General features: G+C 59.9%; 3 protein-coding genes across 12 annotated transcripts; 2 read left to right on the forward strand and 1 right to left on the reverse strand.

Annotated features, from left to right (window-relative positions):
- Positions 1-1,973: 1,973 nt before the first annotated feature.
- On the forward strand, positions 1,974-5,863 carry Lkaaear1 (LKAAEAR motif containing 1). Of its 3 annotated transcripts, XM_004841178.4 has the most exons (3): positions 1,974-2,543; positions 2,626-2,748; positions 2,821-5,863. In XM_004841178.4, exons 1-3 carry the CDS (start codon positions 2,196-2,198, stop codon positions 2,878-2,880), a joined length of 531 nt encoding a protein of 176 aa, XP_004841235.1. In that variant the 5' UTR covers positions 1,974-2,195; the 3' UTR covers positions 2,881-5,863. The 3 variants fall into 3 exon arrangements, with proteins under 3 accessions (XP_004841235.1, XP_087054092.1, XP_021110980.1); XM_087197966.1 differs by having other exon boundaries at positions 1,974-2,748; XM_021255321.2 differs by having other exon boundaries at positions 2,626-5,863.
- Positions 5,864-5,878: 15 nt separating this feature from the next.
- Positions 5,879-11,175, forward strand: Rgs19 (regulator of G protein signaling 19). 8 transcript variants are annotated; one of them, XM_087197967.1, is made up of 7 exons: positions 5,884-5,999; positions 6,191-6,522; positions 8,525-8,603; positions 8,772-8,893; positions 9,942-10,016; positions 10,095-10,329; positions 10,401-11,175. In XM_087197967.1, the coding sequence occupies exons 3-7, from the start codon at positions 8,574-8,576 to the stop codon at positions 10,590-10,592; spliced, it is 654 nt and encodes a 217-aa protein (XP_087054093.1). In that variant the 5' UTR covers positions 5,884-5,999; positions 6,191-6,522; positions 8,525-8,573; the 3' UTR covers positions 10,593-11,175. The 8 variants fall into 8 exon arrangements, with proteins under 8 accessions (XP_004841184.1, XP_087054093.1, XP_021110973.1 ...); XM_087197969.1 differs by lacking the exon at positions 8,772-8,893 and adding an exon at positions 7,221-7,341 and having other exon boundaries at positions 5,919-5,999; positions 6,265-6,522; XM_087197968.1 differs by having other exon boundaries at positions 5,937-5,999; positions 6,265-6,522.
- Positions 11,176-11,786: 611 nt separating this feature from the next.
- Tcea2 (transcription elongation factor A2) lies at positions 11,787-19,123 on the reverse strand. Its single transcript, XM_087197971.1, is given in 12 exon segments — positions 11,787-12,002; positions 12,186-12,257; positions 13,043-13,189; positions 13,262-13,416; positions 13,814-13,870; positions 14,096-14,226; positions 15,127-15,217; positions 16,613-16,675; positions 17,849-17,861; positions 18,518-18,602; positions 18,604-18,632; positions 18,920-19,123. Coding segments are annotated over 12 exon segments (960 nt in total). The 5' UTR covers positions 18,992-19,123; the 3' UTR covers positions 11,787-11,957.
- Between the last annotated feature and the right edge of the window lie 555 nt (positions 19,124-19,678).

The raw sequence follows: 19,678 nt of genomic DNA on the forward strand, positions 1-19,678 counted from the left end.
CAAAATAAACCACTTCATCCTTGTGATTTTAACTTTATAAAATTTATATATAGGACTGGGGATGTAGCTCAGGGATAGAGCATTTGGCCAGCATCCACAAGGCCCTGGGATCAATCCCTAGCCCTGCAAAAACAAACAAAAGTGGGCTGGAGATTTAGCTCACTGGTTCTGCTGCCTGCCTTGCAAGCACAAGGTCCCGAGTTCGATCCCCGGTACAGAAAAAAAAAAAAAGAAAAATACCCAACCAAACAAAAGTTATGTTCAACAACGAAAGAATTGAGTTGCAGCTTTTCAATATGTTAAATTTTGTAGTCATTGAATACAGCTCATTAATTTAATTTTGGGGTTTTATTTTTAGAACTTGGTGCCAATAAACACACTTTTAGATTTCCATTGCCTTCAGAGAACATGGGAGTCCTGGGGACAGCAACAGTGGCTGGCCCTGCCCATGCAGGAGCACCTCCCTCCCAGCAAAGACACAGGCCTCTGTGCACCCGGCATGCACTGGGCCTCTGAGCACCCTTGCTCGGAATGAGGGGAGGGAGCATCAGTGTTTTTCATTGGAACAAAACAGAGGAAAAGTGACAGAGTACCTCCTTACAGGAGAACAGAACATTCCCTGCTCCCTTTGTGACCCCACCACCACCACATCAACAGGAACCTGCAAGCCTCTCGCCCCTGTGTCCTCCTGGCCTGGACCCCAGGAGGCTGGGAGAAGGGCCCAGATCCCAGCCCCAAAGGGCTCACAGGAGGCCACAGATGCATCCCCAGTCTCAGTAGGCTGCTTGGAGGAGAGGGCCTGTAGGTTTACCGCCCCTACTCTCTGCTTTCTCCTGAGCCCAGAACATTCCTCCTCAGCAAGCCACACCTCAGAGGCACATGTAGGAAAGAAGGGGACAGTATGAGGAAGGGCTTTCTGAGCACACGACTTGAGTAAGGCTAGAGGGCTGGAAGGAGGGGCCCTTGTTCCATTCAGCTGTGACACGGTCATGCAGGCTCAGGGACATGGGCCACAGACCCACAGTTTAGCCTCTCACTGAGAGGCCAGGGCAAGCTTCCAAAAACAATGAGAACAGCGTCCTGCAGAAAGGCCAGAACCTCTGCTGAGACTCAGCCCTCTACCTACAGACTTAGGCTCCAAACTCCAGAAGGCACCATCCACCCATCTAGGAAGAGGGTGAGAGTCATGCACAGGATCTGGAAGTAACATAAACATTAATATAAACTAGTTCCAAAGACCTCTCCAGCCAGGAACCTGGAGTCCACAACCAGAGAATAGTGCGCGGCGACCCAGGCTGGAAAGCCCAGGGGTTACTTCGACTACCTGGGACCGGGCCTCGAGCTCTAGGCACAAAACCGACCCAGCTCTGCCCAGCCCCTCCTAAGGGGGGGCCACCTGGCCCTGTCCGGTTGGGGGAGGGGCGGGAATCCAGGTTGCCGAGGAACCGCGTCCAGGAGCCCCGAGAGTCCAGCTGAATTGGAGGTTCCCTTGGAGAACACAAAGTATTGTGGTGTGCAGGCACGGTGCACCGCAGCGCGGCTGCTGGAGCTGCCCAGTGGGGTGGGGAATTGGGGCTCGAGGGAGGGGCACGTGACCCACAGAGAAAGGGACGTGGCCTGAGGGTGGGTGGGGCGCTGTGGGCTGGGTTCCCTTTCCTCTGTGGCCCCTCCCCACCTATCATCTCCTCCATGGACTCTGCTTCGCACATCGAGACCCAGCAGGGGACAGGCCAACAGGATGGGGACGGACGCCCCTGCAGCGAGCCCGCCCTCACTGGACCCAAACCTCTCAGCCACCTACGTGTGCACCTGCTCACACACACATGGACAGACACTGATCCACACACAGGACCAAGCCCTCCAGCCCCACCCTGAACACTGAGGCCCGCGTCCTGGGCCCCGCACAGAGCAGGACACACCCGGCTGGGAGGGCGACTGCCTGTGACTGCCGATGTCAGCCCTGAAACCTGGCCTCGAGCACAGCAGTCCCGAGGTCCCCAGCCCGGTCAGGGCCTAAGGTCGCCTGAAGGGAGCTCCTTTTCTCCCCTCAATGGGAACGGCCTGTGGGGCGCGAAGGGCAATTCCTCCAGCTCTAAGCAGGTCCGGAAGTCCTAGCTGACTGCAGGACTGAGGTGTTAGGCACATGCGCAAGGCCGGGAACCGGGGGACGTCCTGGTCCCTCCACAGGCTGGAAGATGCCCTCGCTAGGAGCCGGGCCCCGCGAGGGGCGCACAGAGCGAGCGACTGCCACAGAGCCGCCCAGGCCGGGCTGGGCGCTGACGCTGGAGGGGCTGGGAGCCATGCCCCCCACGCAACGCCGCCGCCACCCGCTGTTCAGCGACCTGCGCGAGGACGGGGCCGCAGCCTCCTCCCTCTCCCCGCGCGAGTCTGCGGAGCTGGCAACCCGCATGCCCGACCCGCGCTCCTGGACGCAGTCGCTCGACCAGCCGGCGGGGCGCGCGAGCCCGCTCCTGAGTGTTCTCAAGGCGGCGGAGGTCCGCGGACGCGATCGCGCCCTCCGGCTACGCTACATCCACATGCGGGTGAGCACGGGGAGCACTGGGCACCCTGCGAGGGGGAGGGGGGCTGGCGCAGGGGGCGCCGCTCAGCTGCCCCGGCCCGCAGGCGGAGGAGATCACGCTGCTGATCCGGCAGCAGAGCTCCGCGCGCGCCGCCATCCGAGTGGAGCTGTTCCTGACGCCACAGCTGAAGCCGAAGCGCGTCCTGGACCCCCTGGACCGGCAAGAGGTGCGGGCTAGCCCGGGGAGGGGCGGGAGGCCCGAGTCTCCACACACGCTTAGCCCAAGCCCCGCCCCTCAGAGGCGCCACGTGGAGACCATCCTGGAGGAGGCCGCGGATGGCAGCATTTTCCCCCGGTGACGTCGACCCGGTGTGTCCCGCTGGGCCCCACCCTCGTAGATAAAATTCTCCTCTAAGGGCTCTCTGGTCTTTTCCCTCGAAGTCCCCAGGACCCTCGCAGAGAAGGGGCAAGTATGCGCGCAGACTGTCCTACACCACTGGTCACGGACACCAGGGAGATGTCAATGAATGGGTTCGAAGTAGTATGGCGAAAACAGCAGCCCCCAATCCCAGCCTGCCCCTATCGCTAGCTGGGGTCCTCAGAGACTACCAGAGGACCCCAGTGCAGAAGGCAGAACCTGCCTCAGCACCAGTGCCCCCAGAAGCCCAGAAAGTCGGTGTCCCCGTGCACACGGTGGCAGTCTGGGAGAACGCAGGACTACACAAGCCAAGCTGGCCTTTGGAGGGTCACCAGCTGTGCCCAGAGGCAGAGAACCTGAGACATGGAAGGAGTGACCCAGGAAAGGGACAGGAGACCCACCCTCTGGTCTTCCTTTCATTTTGAATAACCTCCTGTGCCACACACACACACACACACACACACACACACAGGCACAGGCACGCGTGCACGCGCACTTGAACTCTCACGCTCAGGAAGGAAACCACCTCATTCTGACAAGCCTGAGTCCTACAAGACCTCTAGACTCTGGAAAGCCCCTGGTTTCTGGGCACCTCTTACTCTTTTTTTCCACAGTGTGGGCTCTTTACAGAACCTGGAGTTCCTCTTGGCCTTTCCAGGCCCTATCCAGAAGGCTAAGCAGAGCTGAGCGCTACAGAGAAACGCACAACCCCTGCCCCTGGCAGGGAACTCCCACTGGCTCTGCCTGGAGCAGAGAACAGATGTGGAGGAAAAGGCTGAAGTCAGAGCTGGGGTCCAGCAAGGAATGCATTCATGGTGGCCATTACCCAGTCCTCTAGAACTTCTGTCCCCTCAGCCACCCCTGCTTCCCCTGCACCTGACCCTTTGCCTTTTGCTGGCTGTTCCTGCCCTGGCCTTGATCCAAGCCCAGACTGAACAGATCACAAGTCAGCAGCAGGTCCCAAGGGGAGCCAAGTCTCAGGAAGAGGGAGGTAGGATGAGGGGCAGAGATGGTGGACTTGGGCAGGGGCAGACAAGGAAAGGAAGCAATCTCTCTGTCCATGAGTGGTGGCCACTCACACCCTGATGTGGGCCTCCTGGGCCTCTCCTGCCAAGCTCCCTGCTGTCTGGACCACAGGATTTTGTCTCTTGGGGATTTACTGAGTACCTAGAAGAATTTCATCTGCTTAGTAAAGTCATATCTTATTTATTTCATCACTTCTCTGGCCCTGTATTTCTTCATCCTTAAAATGGGGGTCACAGAGCTATTCGAGGTTGTCCAGGCAGTCCCCCATGCAGTCAGTAGTCCACATGAGCACAAGAGGACACAGGGATGAAGACAAAGCCCAGCACCCTTAAAGGCCACAAAGACAATGGCCTGAGACAATTCAGCACTAGGACTGGCAGGGGGTACCCCTTGATCCCCATGCCAAGGAGGGGCTGGCTCTGCAGGAGAGTCTGGACAAGGTGGCAGTGGGTGCTTCTGTCTGCAGAAAGCCCTACAGAGAAGCAAAGCCTATGAGCTAAGGCCTAATAAATGGGGCCTATGTGGCCGCGTGTGTGTGTGTGTGTGTGTGTGTGTGTGTGTGTTCTGGAGATACCTGATGCCTCCATCACCACCCCACCCAGCCCTCCTGGGCTCCTCCTTGGATTTGGGAATGCTCCATTGCAAGGGGCACACAGGAGGCCTGAGGTGCCAGTGGACAGTGAGAATGGAAGGGAGAGACAGGACGCTGACCCTCACCCACTGCCAGCTGCCCACACCTGCATTTCTCTACCGTGCTTGCATTGCAGGATCAGTCTGGTGGTGTGGCCCTGTCTGGGTGCTGGCCTCCCTGTCCTCACCCATACCTACCTTACAGGACTATGACCTGGACTAAAGCAGCTGCCTCCTGTCCAGATGGGCTTCCTGGCCTCTCCCCACTTGACTGTTCTTTCAGCATGGCAGCCAGAGTGTTCTGTGACCCGGTCCCTGGGTACACAGCATCACTGGCAGCCTGGTGGTCCCCAGGCCCTTGCTCAGCTGCTCTTTGCTTAGCCAAGCCCCATGAGCGCGGTGGAAATGGCTTGCTCTCCTCAGCTCTCGCTTGTTCCATTTCTTGTCAACCCCTCACCCCTACCCACTCTAGCAGTCAACTTCAGGTTGGTCTGTCTGGCTCACTACCTGGCACACAAGGGATCCCAGATAGCTGCTGAATGAATGAAGAGCTTGTATGAAATCTCCGCTTGGCCTCTCTTGGGTTCTGTTCAACATGTGCACATGTGGCTTCTACAATTTGAAGGCATTTTCTGAGCTGCCCGCCACACCTGGAAGATGCCGGGCTTCAGGCAGTGCTGAGAGAGCAGAAGCCGCACAGCTCAAGGAGACAGGAGACTGCAGACCAGATCCAGAGCAGCCTCTGGGCCACTGCACACGGGCCAAAGCATGCTGGACTCAGCAGCAACCCACATTAATAACAACCCAGTCAGAAGGGTCAAGTGTGCCAAAGGGACAGGGACAAAATGGACAGAGGGGCTTTAAGCTTTAAGCCATCCTGGGCAGTTTGAGAGGCAGGGAATGGGTCCGCCCACCACACACACACACTGGGCATGTTGCAAGCACCTGCGCTCTCAGTGAACAGCACCGCAGGACAGCGCCCTCTCCTCCTGGGGAAGCCCCACAGCAGGGCGGCAGGCCCTTGACCCCATTTTACCAAAGAGGCTCAGAAAGGCAAGCACTATCGGTCACTCCTTCCCAGGGACCTCTTCTTGCCCCACAAAACAAGCAGCGCCTGGGGTCGGATCTCGCGTGATGGCCTGAGTGTACAGGGACTACGCTCGTGCCGCCCTCCGAGTGCCTCATCCCTCGGGCCACCCCCGCTACGGCTCAGCGCGCGGGCGGCGCGGGGCGGGGCGGGGCGGGGCGCGGCGGCTGGCGCCTCCGGCTGAGGAAGTCCCAGCCCCTCGCTTTGGGGAAGTGCCACGAGGCGCTTGCGCACTGCGTCCGAGCCCCCTCCCCGGCGGCGGCGGGCCGACCTCGGAGTGCGCGGGCGGGCGGAGGCAGCGGCGCGGGAGCGCGAGGGTGAGTGCGCGCGCATCGCCGGACCGCGCGCGCGGGGAGCGGCCGGCAGACGGGAGCCTCGTAGCCGGCTCGGGGGTACGCTCCCGGGACTGCAGCCAAGGCCCACGTGGACCTGGGCCTTGGTGGGACCGGAGCCCGCCCCCTCGGGCGTGGGGGAGGGGACGCGCAGCAGTGTTCCCCTTTTTCTGCAGCTCTGAGCCTGGGGAAGTGAGTGCCCAAAGGTGGGGGCCGGAAGAACCCAGGTTTCCGCGTCTCCTACCCCCAGAGCCTAGTGGGGAGAGGCCAGGCGGGACACCTCGTCCGCGTCCGCCACCCCCCCCCGTGGGATCTAGCAGCCACTGGGCCCAGCGAGCCGCTGGGGAGGCGCTGCACCCCCGACCCCAGCCTCCCTCCGGAGAGCCGCAGGAGTACCTCCTGCCGCCCGGTCACAGTCCCTGCTGCTGCAGAGCACGCCCCTTCGGCAGCCAGGGTGGGGCCCAGACCGAACCCGGCCCTCCCGCTCCGCCCCGCCTTTGGGTCGCTGGTGAGTGGGGCGCTGAGGCGAGTTACCTAAGGGAGGGGTGGGAGCGTGAGAAGCTGGAGGAAGGGATGCTGCAGACGAAACAGACCCTCTCGGCTAGGAAGGGACCCGCTGGGGATGCAGTGGGGAAGGTATGGCTAGGACAGCAATGTGAACACAGCTCCTCTGTCAGTGCCCCTCCCAAAGGTTATGACATTTTTCTCTGGGATTGTCACATTTTTAAATTCTTTTTTTGGACTGGGCAGACTCCAGGACGTTCTTTTTCCTTCTGTGGAGCAGAACAGCAACCACTCTCCAGGGAGCCTCTGTCCCCAGAGATCAGATTTACTGCCTGTCCGGCCTCTCTCAGCCTGAGGACCATGTGGGGCTGGGGAGTGAGAGGAGCCCCCCAATAAGGGGTGGGAGGACCCTCATTCAGACCCTGTGCTCCCCCCCCAGAGGAGGACATAGGTGGCCCCACTGCCCTGAGCAGGTGCAGTGAGTCAGGTCCAGGGCCTGCAGCTGGAAGGAAGGGGCTGCTTCCCACCTCTTTACCAAACGGCCCCGCGCACCTCACAGAACCCCACATCATCTGTCTCCGGTGCAGAACTGGTTGGAGATGGAGGCTTTCAAGGGCAGTACGGGTGGGGGTGTGGAGCAGGAAGTACAGGCCCTGGGTACTCCACCAGACCTCAGGCTGCCACACCCCTTCCTTTCCCTAGAAATTTGACCCCCAGAAGGAAGCCCAGCCGGCGCGCTACTTCGGCGTCCCCAGCTGCTTGCCCGGAACCCAGGATCTTAGAGGAAGCTGGGCAGGTGGTGAGGGACTGAGGCCCCCAGTAGGTGCGCCAAGTTCGGATCTCAGCATCACCCTTCTTACCGCCACTCACTTCTCAGAGGCTTTGAGAGGCAGCTAGGGTGGGACCGGGATTAGAGGGCCACGAGCGGGGGGAGGGGCACGGGAAGATCAAGCCCGCAGAGAGGGCTTCACCTGGATAGAGGTGGGCACAGGTTGGGGGCACACAAAACTGCTTCCAAGCACAGACTGGCCACCTTCCCCCAGCTCCTCTGGTTTGGGTTTTGTTTGCTTGCTTTGTGTTTGAGACAGGGTCTCACTATGTAGTTCAGGCTGGCCTGGAACTCACTGTGGAGCCCAGGTTGGCCTCAAATTCAGAGCGTTCCTCCTGCCTCAGCCTGCAGTGCTGGGATTACAGGCCTGCGCCACCACACCCAGCTTTTTTTGCTTTTGTCCAATGCCCTTGGGATTTGTGGGCTCAGAAGGTGACATTTTCGCTCCCTGAGAACCCTCCTGTCAAGGTGTGGCCCAGCGTGGTTTGGGAAGGACGAACCACCTTCCCACCTTCCGAGCCCACCATGCTGCCCCTTCCCCTAGCTAGCAGGCCTCCGGTTTTCTCCAGCCTGAAGGCCTTGAGCTGGAAGAGAGAGAAGCTAGGGCAGGCATGAGAGGTGTAAGCAGCTGAGGAACACAAAAACCTTACTCCTGGGCACGGCCCCTCCCTGCAGGGGAGGAAGTCCTGCCCCAAATCGTCTTTGCTGTTGGCCTAGCCTACCATTTCTGCCAAGTGCAAGGGAGCAGTAGGTGACAGTGCTCTGGGCTCCTTGTGAGTAGCAACTCAGCCTGCCCTGGAGACTGGACAGAAGTACCATAGAGGTCCTAATGTCTGAACCCCCAGCCACTAGCTGGAGCCCCAGCCCATTAGGAGGGGCTAGGCACTGGAAACCAAGAAAGAGGAACCCAGACTTCCGGCTTCCCTGTACTGAACAGATGGGGGTGTCTTTTAGGGGCTTCATTTGGAATCCAGCCTGGAAGGAGAGACCAGAAGCTGCCACAGCATACTCCTTACCGACCCCCCCAGCACCCCACCCACCCAGGGCTGGAGGCAGAGAGCCCAGTAGCCCAGGCTCAGGCTGGGGGGCAGGGGCACGTCCTCTCAGGACCCCTCCCAGAGGCAGCCAGGGGTGGGGGTCGCAGATGCTTAGTCAAAACCGAGGCTCCTCTTCCCAGACCCCTGGAGCTGGCACCGCGGAGCCTGGGCAGCCCCTTCCACCCACCCATGCCCACCCCGAATGAGGCTGAGAAGCAGGTATGCTACTTCCTCCCCTCTCCCTAGGCAGTGGGGTGGGCAAACTGGGGAGAGCTGCCGAGAGATCCCTGACACCTGGGGGCTGAAGGGCTGTGCCTGTGGGGTGTGGCAGCCCTGTGTGTCCAGTGGATTCTGGTCTGGAGGCTGAGGCAGGCCCGTCTTCCCCAGCACACAGGGCCAGAAGAGGCGGACAGGCCCCCCTCAATGTCCAGCCATGCCACAGCCCCCCGGGGGGCCCCCAGCCGCAACCCCTGCTGCTTGTGCTGGTGCTGCTGTTGCAGCTGCTCCTGGTATGTGAGCTTGGGGACACAACCTGCTCAGGGTGGGGGGCAGACCCGGGGCCCTGCTCCCTGGGCCCTCTGGTAGCCTCCAAGACATCACCTGTGCGCAGGATGCCTCTGCCTGCTCAGCACCATCCTGTCCAGGAACGCTGGGAGAACCACAGAGAACAAGCTAGTTGACCCTCCAGACTACGGTGGGGGGCACAGTGGAGCAGAGACCCAAAGGAGGGAGCAGATGGCCCTGAGGCACGAAGGTGCTGATGTCTTTGGGCGTCTGCATGAGACAGGACTGGAGCTTCTAGATATGTGGCTTCTAGGATTTCCTAAGAGGATGAAGAAGCTGGCGGGGCCTTATAGAGAGGCCTGGCCCTACCCAGGCTTGGGAACCCCAAGGGGTCTGCTAAACAGTAAGCAGTCGAGGCCGGAGTCCAGGCAAGATACAGAGATGGGGCAGCAGCAGGATTTGGAACAAGGACTGTGTTGCTGCTGAAAAGGAACAGGTTGTGGTGCAAACTGAGTTGTTTAGGCTTTTGTCAACTAATGGATTGGTCAGGTGGACATGGACTTGGGTCCAGCCCTGACAGGGAAGAGGGTTCTCATAGAGCCAGGGGTCAGGATCCAGGACCAGACAGGTACAGACACAGGGAGGGGGCTCTCACCCTGCATCAGCCAGCAAGTTATGACATTGCTGACATTGGCCCTACACTGTGGATCTGTTGGTGGCCTCTTTAAGAAGAGGATGAGCCAAAGACAGGCTGAGGAACAGGGTCTTACACAAGTAGGCCAGGGAAGGGGAGGGACACCAGCAGCCTGCAGAGTCCCAGAAACCCAGATGGTCAAACTGCTGACCAGGAGAAAGAGGGCCAAGGCTGTAGCCTGGCACTGTGGTCGGGACCTGGAGGTATGAAAAGGGCCAATTCCAGGGGCTGCGCTCCCTGTAGCAGGCTTACGTGTGTGCCAGGCTCCCATGTGTCATCCTTGCCTATGTGTCAAGTCCCATCTGGGGCCCTGGTGGTACCCTGGTGCCCAGAGCATCCCCACCTTCCTTTGCTGCCAGGAACCAAGAGCGGCAGCGAGCGTGGCAGGCCTCCCGTGAAAGCAAGCTGCAGCCCCTCTCCAGCTGTGAAGCTTGGTGAGTCTGGCCTCAGCGTGCACACATGTTGGGGATGGGGTGGAGCCAGATGTGACACCCTTGTCCCAATACCAACAGTGCCCCACCGAGCCCTGAGGAGGTGCAGAGCTGGGCGCAGTCCTTTGACAAGCTGATGCACAGCCCTGCGGGCCGCAGCGTGTTCCGGGCATTCCTGCGCACGGAGTACAGCGAGGAGAACATGCTCTTCTGGCTGGCCTGCGAGGAGCTGAAGGCAGAAGCCAACCGGCACGTGGTGGATGAGAAGGCACGCCTCATCTACGAGGACTATGTGTCCATCCTCTCCCCCAAAGAGGTGCGCTGGCTGCTGGGATGGGTGCGGCTGGCTTGGGGAGGCACCCCTGACCTCAGTGCCCTGTCCCACAGGTGAGCCTGGACTCCCGAGTACGGGAGGGCATCAACAGGAAGATGCAGGAGCCGTCCGCACACACGTTTGATGATGCACAGCTGCAAATCTACACTCTCATGCACCGGGACTCCTACCCTCGCTTCCTTAGCTCCCCCACCTACCGTGCCCTGCTGCTCCCAGAGCCCCCACAGTCCTCCTCTGAGGCCTAGCCCACTGCCATGGTGCAGATACTCCACGTGATCACGGACAGAGTCTGGGCTCACAGCCGTGCCTCCACCTGGCTGGATGGGGTTCCCAAACCCTGGAAGCCAACCCAGTCCCAGTGGGAAGTGCTGCACCCCCCCCCCCAGCCCCCCGGCTCCATCTTCCCTGGTCCAGCAGGAGCTCCAGCTGCAGGGCAGGGCAGGCTGGAAGCCCCTTGGCAGACTGAAGCTGTAAGCCTAGCATCCCCGGCAGCCCCAAGATGTACCTTGGGCCCCCAGCCTTGACGAGGCCTTCTCCAGGCAGCCACGCCCAGGACGTGCCTTGGGGAGAACAGAGCCTGTACCATCTGCTTTGTAGCAGGACACACTTCTACTTGAGCTGTCTGCATCCCAGAACCAGACCTAGAACCTCAGAACAAGATGTGGAACCTCAGAACCAGGCTTAGGTGACAGGACCTGATTATATTTTATATGTTCATGAACTTTAAACCTGGAAACATATCCTTGCTGTATGTTTTATCAAAAAAAAAGAGAAAGAAAAAATACTTTTTCCATTTCTCTGCCCCCTAAAAATAGGATCTTATCCTTGAAGATGTTTTCAAAATGGGAGCCTCTGTTTATTCCCACTTTGGGGTTGATCAGAGAAGAGGAATCATCGCAGACTCTGCCCCCACCCTGGGCTCTACCCAGGCCCTGCACAGCAGTGGCCCCAGTGGGTGACTGCTCAGCCTGCCTGATGAGCTCTCCTGGCCTCAGCCTTCTGAGCCCTGAGATGGGGCCAGCCCTCGTGAATGTCTGAGATGCGACCAGAAGTGTTGCCACGGACCCACTCATGGTAGTACATGTCTACTCCCAATACTCAGGAGGCTGAGGCAGGAAGAACACTACAAGTTCCAGGCCAGCCTGAACTACACTGTGAGATCCTGTCAACAACAACAACAAAAGTGCTGCCTTGGACAGGGGTCCCTAGTAGATAAAAAAGGTCTCACTTGAGACACGCATACCCCAGCATCCTAGAGTCAGCACAGGTGATCTCTCTGCTGGCCCAATGCTTGCCTCCAGCACTGTCCCTCCAGGGCTAAGCCAAGCATGGCCTGACCCCAAGAAGGAGGGGTGTTCACAGTACACAACATGGACCAGACACAGGATGGGGCCTAGCTATGTTTAGCCCACCGGGAGTAAGGTCCAAGGATGGCAAGATGGCAAAACAAGACATTTAATAATGAGGGGCAAAAGGCAGAACAGTGCATGCCAAGCAGGCAAGCTGGAGCAGGCGTGCCACCTTCTGGGGATCTCCAGCGAAGCTTGTGTCCACCAGGAATGCAGGAGGCCATGGACTAGCCTGGGGCGGCAGCACATCTGCATGAGGGCTCAGCAGAACTGCATGAAGGCAGGGGGAGCCATCCAGCTGTGGCCCTACTTGACCCCCAGGGCAGAGGCAGGGCAGTCACCCAGGTGTGGGCCCCCATTCACTATCCAGACTCCCAGGAGGCTAGCTGAGCAGGCTAGCCTTGGTCCACACCATAGGCTCCCCTTGAGCTAAGACACCCATCATCAGAGAATGGGCTGGGAGGAGTCAGTCTGGGCCCATCCACTTACCTTCCAGCGGTTTCCACACTCATTGCAGACAACAAAGGTGGTCATGGGCTCATCAGAGCTGCGAGTCTGCACCTGTGGGAGGGTGGTGGCACCCTGGGGTCACACCAGGCTCTGCTGCAGAGGGGTAAGCCCTAACAGGCAGGGCAGGAACTGTCAGCTCCTGAGCCCCCTTGCATGACCTGATCTCCAGCTGCCCAGTGACTCCAGCCTTCCAGTGTTGGCCCTATAGGGTAGGTGGGCCTGGAGGGCCTATGCAGAGCCCAGGCTGGAGGTAAAGGTAGGAAGGACCCCAAGAGTTGAGGCCCCATGGAGGGAGGACTGCAGGGATCCCTGTGGCTGTGCCTCCTTCCCAGAAGGACGAGGGCCAGTCCTGCCAGACACTGGGTGCCATCCTAGCACTGCACACAGGGCTCCTCCACAGCCCAAAGAGGGAGGCAGTAGTTCCCACCACCTCTGTCTTGAGATGCACCAGCCTCCACCTCAACCCACTCCTCTCTTCCCCGGGCCCCATCACCTCTTGGCACCCACAGTCTCCCAGGCCCCTCAATATCCACCTCCACAGTAGGGCTGGTGTCCTGTGGCCGCTGTCAGGCAGCACACACCACCTCCTGCCTACAATTATGCCTCATCTGTGCGGGGCAGGATCAGACCCCAGCCTGAGCACCCCAGAACGTGTGGGCTCCACCACCTGAGGTGCTGCTTATAGGTTAGGGGTCCTGAGTGAGGGTGGTGATTCCTGAAGACTCAGGGAAGAACCAACATGACCCCTGCTCTGGCACTACTTTGCAGGTGTAGGGGTGGCTCCTGGCCAGACAGAGGTGCGGACACCCTGAGGATATGGACCAAGGACCACTTGCCTGCGTGTAGGTGCAGTTCTTCTTTCTGCACTTGCCACAGGTGAACAAGTCTGTCTGCGTGCCACCTGTGCGGGCCATCTGGTGCTCCCGGATGGCCTCCTTGGTCATGGCCTTGCGGATCTCCTTCAGCTCATCACTCGCCATCTCCTGGGGTGAGGGGCCAAGTACTTAGCCTGCAGCTCTGCAGAAGCAGCCCCCAGTCTGTCCTGCGGGGCTCACCTCCGACGTCATCACCGCGATCTGCTGGGGTGTTATGGCACCACATAGCACGTTCCTCCGAAGCTCCGGGTTCTTGGCATCTTTAAGGTTAGAGATACGGCTCCTCACACGGTTCTTGTACTTCATGTCTGTGTTTCCCACATCCAGGAAGATGCGTGCAAGTGTTTAAGGACCCATCTGAGGCCACTGAGCTGCACCAGCCTTGCAGGGGGCCATGTGGGGGATGTTCTGCTCAGCCATACTGAGGTCAGCCCCCCACTGAGGCCTGGTGCGGAGCTGGAGGCTACAGCACCTCACTTATCTACATCCACCCCTAGCTGAGGCATAGGCTCATCAGCTGGCAGAACCGGCCCCTTGGCCCATCCAAGGAGGACCCTGCTGGGGCAAGATGCCCCCCACACACATCCCCCCCAGGAAAAGGCAGGATATAGCCCAGAGAGGGTACTGGCACCGCGGCAGTGGTGTCCAGCAGCCACCAGAGGGAGCCAGGCCCAGTGGCCCACAGACTCCACCTGAAGCCTCGGGCCCCCGCAAAGTCTGCACAAAGGATATACTCCTCGATCTGAGCCGATAGACGTTCACAGTCTGTGCCCACTGCCACATGGTCATCTGCAAGAGGGAGCCCTCACTAGCCATCAACCGGCTCCTCTGCCTGCACAACACCCTGGCAGTGAGAGGGGACACTCACCCCCAAGAGCTCTGGCAACCCCAAGGAGCCCCTGCCTACCCTAGAGGCAGGACAGCAGGTTGGGGGAGGAGGCCTCTGCAGCGGCAGGCGCCCAGGCTGTGCTGTACAGCAGGGCATGTCAGGGGCCAGGGCTACTGGGCACTCACGGTCTGTTTGCAGGGCAGTGGTTAGCATCTCACGGCATTTGTTGCGCACAGCATCGCAAGTAATGGGCACCGGAGGAAATGTGGTGATCCTTGGGGTGGATGACATCCTGGGAAGGTCCAGCCTCTTACGGCTGAAAAGAGACAGGGCACACTGGGCTCAAATGCAAGGCCACAGGCACCTCAATAAGATGCCAGTCCCCTAGAAAAGCAAGTGTCAGGGCACCTCTCCTACTTCCGCAGCCCGTTTGTTCCACCCTGACAGATCCTAGCATAGCTGGTGACTTTGCTCATCTTTGTTCAAACCCAATGTGCCCATGAGATCTGCCCAGCTAGTGGGGGGAAAGTGGGCCATGGGGTCCCTGATGGGCCAGGGCTTATTCCTCAAATGAACAGGTGGGCTCCCTCAGGCTGTGTGGACATTAGCAAAGGAAGGCGGCTTCCTGGAGCACAGTCAGTCCTGCAGTGAACAGATGAGCTCACAATGTACATCCATACCAGGGATCTTGAGCTCAGCCTGGTCTGGCCTGGGCCCGGCCACTGCTACCCAGTCTGGTCAAGAGCAAAGTGGCCTGTCACTGGGAGCACCCTGGACCGCCCAGGAACAGGGCCCTGAACACCCTTCCTGGGGCAGTGATGGTCATATGTATATGCAAGGTAGGAGAGGAGAGCCAGGCAGCCACCTTTGGTTCTAGGCTGGACTTTGTGGGAAGGGTCCCATCCTTGAGTGATACTGGGCTGAGGGAGACAGGCAGAGCAGGCCAGTGAAAACAGGACTTGGGAGGGTCACGGGGGAAGTAGCCAGAGGGCTTTTCCTTAGGCCAGCTCAGAACCTGCAGCAGCTCTCTGCCCAGGAAGATGGCAGGGGTCTCCCTGACAGCAGAGCAGACATGGCCACCTATCTCAGATGGTTGGTCCAACCCAGTGCATGGCCATCCAGAGAAAGTGTCCCCCAGAGAAGTGTCCAGGCACATATCAGCTGAGGCAATGGGGCCAGCAGACAGGAGAGTTCACCCCTCCTCCAGGTGTGCTACCTGTGATCCATGGCCTCTGAGGCATTCTTTGTGGACGATGTGGGTAGAGGTGTGTCCCTCCCTGGATCCCTGGTTTTAGCATTGGAAACATCTGTCATTGTCAAAAAAGAAGGGGACAGATTGGTCAGGGGCAGGTGAGCAAGAACAGGTCCCAGCCTCAGTCAGACACCATCCCCATCGCCCCTGCTCCCAGCCCAGCCAGACATGCAAGGTGCCAGGCCACCAGGCTCTCCTGCCAACAGGTCTCTCTCCCCCCACAAAGCCCATCAGCCTCCCTAGACCCTGCCCCTCACACACCCCACCCAAGCACACCATCCTGGGGGCCTCCTCTCCTACCTCCACCCTCAAACAGAAACCAAGCATGTGCCCCACAAGGCTTCTCCCAAGCCCAGCCTCAGATGGAGCCTGCCCAGGCCTCCACAAGGAACCAGGACATGCTTGTACCGCTCACATTCCAATGGTCACACCACTGGAGAGAGGCAGGTCCTGTGGCTGTCCCCAAGGGTGTGGACAGCCCAGGAGAGGCTGGGACCCTTCCAGAGTCCAGATGTAGAGCTGCCTTCCTATCCCACTGGGATATCTCTGCAACCCAGCTGTCCTGTTGCCCAGGAGGGCCCGTTGTCTGCCTAGCCCTTGCCTGCGTGGTGGCCCCGGCTCCTCCCTGTCTCTACTACCTGCATGCATTTCCTGCACATTCTAGCCTTGCCATTCTCCTCTGTGTGAACTCCCGCCATTTGGCCCCTTCCCTCTAGGGCTTCCAATGCCCTTGATGGTGCAACCCAACCCCTGGCCTCAACTTTTTCTCCCTGTTCTACATGGAACCCTTTCTCCTGCATACAACCTTGCCCCACAAATCATGCCTCCCCAGCCACCTCTCCTAACTGTTGCTGATAGGCACCCACCCATCCTCTTCTAGCACCAAGCTGAGCACTTCCAGACCCAAATTTGTCTGGGCCCACTCCCAAGAGCCCAGGCTCTGGTCAGTATGACCAGAACCGTATCCTGTGCCAACCAGCAAAGACCACACATTTCTTGGCTGTCTGCTGCCCCACCACTCAGCCCTCAAGGCCTGACCCGCACCCAGGAGCTTCTTCCAGGACTTGATGAGAGACTTGGCCAGTCCAATGACCTCCTCGTCCGAGCTCTGCTTCCGCAGGGCGTTGACAGACATCCCAACACGGGTGGACTGCAAGGCAAGCAGCCTGGGTTGGGAGGCAGTGGGGACCCACCCCAGGGGCCAGACCACAGGGCGGGGGCTGGGGACCAGCCCAGGAGAGATAACTGTCCCACTTGGAACCCAGAACAGGGTGAGATCTCAGGCATCCCCTCCCAGACTCATCAAGAACCAGCAAAAGGCAAGACCCTCTCCTCATGACAGGTATTTGTGACAATCAAGACCTTAGTGGGGAGAGCCACAGAGCCCTGCCAGATGCCCTTGGTGCTGCTGTCCCCAGAGCTGTCCCAGTTTGGGGAAGGCAGGGCCTACCTGGAGCAGGTGCAGCGTGATAGGCATGGCCTTCAGCTCCCGCAGCAGGTCCATGGCTCCCTCCTGGAAGGAGAAGGGACCTTCATAAAGGACTTTAGATCTCAGTGGACAATTCTACTGCCTACTGCCCATGGAGGGACAAAAGGCAGTAACAACTTGGATATCAGAAGAAAACCACAATCCTCTACCTGAAACACTCAGGGCTCTGCACACGTGTTCTTGCAGCAAGGCAGGGCCCTTAGCAACCCTACCCTAGACAGGAGCAAGAAGGGGAGCAGCTCTGCAGTCTTGCTCCGCAGTTCACACAGCTTCCCAAACTGAATCCATGGTAGCAACTTTTCTGACCTCACTATAATACTTCAGGTCACTGACTGAATAACCAGAGTAGAAACCCACGTCCCCTCCCCAGCCGCAAGGGCCACACTAGGAGGTATAGCCCAGTTCGCTGGCCCCATCCCAGCCATGCTCCAGAGGGTAGGGCAGCTGCTTCCTAGAGTGCTCACTGCCAGTGAGGATGGGCTGGCCCTCAGGCTGCCTTCACTTAGGACACAGCCAAGGCCAGCACCAAGCCCCACAGCTGGCCACAAACTCCTCCTCTGGATGTTGCAACAGACCTCCCTGTTCTCCTTCCTCTGCCTTTCCGAGATCTGCATCCCTCAGTATCCTCAGAGCCTGTGCAGACAGGCCACCCCTCCATAGCAGCCAGGCTCCTCAATGTCCCTTGTGGGTGCCAAGGGACCACCCCAGGACCCCTGCCCTGGAAGCCACTCTGCCCCAAACCCCTCCCAGCAAAACGACAAGGCTCGCATCCCCCAGAGCTTTGTTCAGTCCAACTTAGAAATGGACAGGCTCTGCAGCACCCCGCTCCGTCCTGCTCTCCTGCTTTCCACAGACCGAACCACTTGGCCCTAAGGTGTGTTCGTCCGTATGTCTCCGAGTACCACAAGGAGCAGGCAACCCAGCCCTCCACTCAGATGACCGGCAGCTGAGGCTGTGCAAGGACTTGGGCCTGCCCCCAACCTGTGTGGCTTCTCTGCTCCGGCTGCAGCTCCTCCTCACCCTCAGGTCCTTCCCACTGGGCTGCAGAGAGGCCGGCCCCGAGGGGACCTCCTGAGGGGACAGATGATCCCCAGAGCTAATGGCACTCTTGCCAACAGCAGATTCTGAGTGCTGGGTGACACAGCTTCCAGAGTGGACATAGGACCAAAGGCATAAAAACCCCTAAACATCTCCCACCTCCCCAAGAGACCTCTAAGGTGCTGCAGGCCCCTGGGCCTCTGCAGTCTTCCATCTCCAATCTATAATGTCTCTCCTCCTCCTGAGCTCCTATGCATGCCGTGCTTCCACCAACCTCTAGTTGGGTTCCTAACCCATTTCTCTCCCACCCACCCCGCACATTTGTAGTTTGAGTTTGTCTCCTTCAAGAAGAGAAGCACCGCCTGTCTCTGATCAGCAGTTCATTGCCACCCTGGCTCTAATGCCCACGGCGCCCAGGGACGAGTGCAGCCATAGAGGGATTATTTCCAGCACAAATGAGTGAGACCCTGCCCCCCTTCCAGTGCAGACCCCAGCCAGGAACTCTGCCCAGCAGCAGTCCAGGCTCAACCTTGCACACTGAAAAAAGCCACCCCTCCACCTCCACTGCAGGCACAGTCCTAGGAAGGCTGTGCAGGCCTCAAAAGCCAGTGACTCAGCCCCTCACCGTCCTGGCCTCCCCCAGGAACCGTCTCCTGGGAGGACAAGTGCTTGGGAGCTTGTCCACTACCTCCCGACCCCTCCCTACCCACGCCAGGCAGGATGCAGGTGCTGTCTGCTAAATATGCTCCCGTAAGCCTGCGGGAATTGTTAAGTGTCAGAAGCTGGGCTGGACCTGGAAGGTTGCACACACCACCTCCGAGGCTCAGCGCTGGGCAGGCAAGAGGCCAGGCAGCAGGGGCAGCGCCGGCCCTCCTCCGGGGTCTCATAAAGCCCGCGAGCTCGTCCCAGTCTCTACCATCTGCCCAACCCGACTGGCTGCTGGCTAAGGAAGAGACAGTTTATTAGAGAAACCTGGCTCTTGTTGGGTGGGGACAAACAGGGAGAAAAGGGCCCGCTCGGCTGACCAAGGGGCCCGAGAGGGGCGGGCGGGAGGCCTGCGGGTCTCCGCCCGCGCGGGTTCAGTCCAAAGCGGCAGTCCCGGGACAATGGAAGGCGGGCCCCGGGCGGGGATCTCGGCCGGGGCGGGCTCTCGTCCTGCCCGTAGCGGCTCAACCGGGTGGGTGTCGGCAGGGCGGGGGTCCCAGGGTCCTGGCGGTCCGCGCCCCTCACCGCGCTCTTCCTGGTCACCATCTTGTCCAGCCTCCGGGCGATGCGCGCGATCTCCTCCTCCTTGCCCATCATCACCTCTGGGGCAGCGCCCGCACCCGCTCTACCGGCGGCCCCCGAAAAGACCTGCCGCCGCCGCCGCCGCCGAGACCCTCGCTCCAAACCCCCGCCGCGCGGCCACGCGCTGTATCCTGGGACGCAGTTCCCGCCCCGAGGACCACAACTCCCAGATGCACCCGCGGCACGCACAGCCTCCTGGGAAGAGTAGTCTCGACAGAGCCACTGCAGGAGGCCCCGCCCCACGACGCTGGAGCTGGACGGCTAGAGGGGGCACAGGGGCGGGAGAGGCTTTGGCGAGAGGGAGAGGGAAAGGGTGTGGCGTAAGCTTCGCCACTCAGCCAGCGGGCCCTGGCCCCCAAGGCACCGAGGCAACCAGAGGCAAGGCCCGCGGCTCCAACACCTTCCGCTCTACCCTTCGGGCCTGCTGACCGCGCACAAGCCCTTCCCACTGTGCCTGTCCGGCCTGCGTGCATAAATCCCCTGCCAAGGTGCCTACACACGTCCAGGAGGGTTGAGGGACAGTAGCTGGATGCGGGGTCAGGAAGGGATCCAGGCTGGGATGAGGAAGGAGCCCTGGACCCTTGGGAGGCTGCATGAACAAGGCCCCTGCCTCCCGTGGGTATCCTGGGGAGTGGGGTGCCTACAGATTCCAGGCTCTGCACTGCACCAGTTCTGTGGGAACCATAGAGTCTACCTTACAGC

Source organism: Heterocephalus glaber, unplaced genomic scaffold, assembly GCF_053883595.1.
Source record: "Heterocephalus glaber isolate CG9 unplaced genomic scaffold, H.glaber_assembly_v1.0 deba00001673, whole genome shotgun sequence".
NCBI classification, from domain to species: domain Eukaryota; kingdom Metazoa; phylum Chordata; class Mammalia; order Rodentia; family Bathyergidae; genus Heterocephalus; species Heterocephalus glaber.

Excerpts from the sequence above, each read along its gene's own strand:
- Rgs19 (XM_004841127.3), top strand. The coding sequence starts at position 8,574 with ATGCCCACCCCGAATGAGGCTGAGAAGCAG. Across the intron at positions 8,604-8,771 it reads CGAATGAGGCTGAGAAGCAG|CACACAGGGCCAGAAGAGGC; the intron begins GTATGCTACTTC and ends CGTCTTCCCCAG. Across the intron at positions 10,017-10,094 it reads CTCTCCAGCTGTGAAGCTTG|TGCCCCACCGAGCCCTGAGG; the intron begins GTGAGTCTGGCC and ends CAATACCAACAG.
- Lkaaear1 (XM_087197966.1), top strand. The coding sequence starts at position 2,196 with ATGCCCTCGCTAGGAGCCGGGCCCCGCGAGGGGCGCACAGAGCGAGCG. Across the intron at positions 2,749-2,820 it reads ACCCCCTGGACCGGCAAGAG|AGGCGCCACGTGGAGACCAT; the intron begins GTGCGGGCTAGC and ends CCCGCCCCTCAG.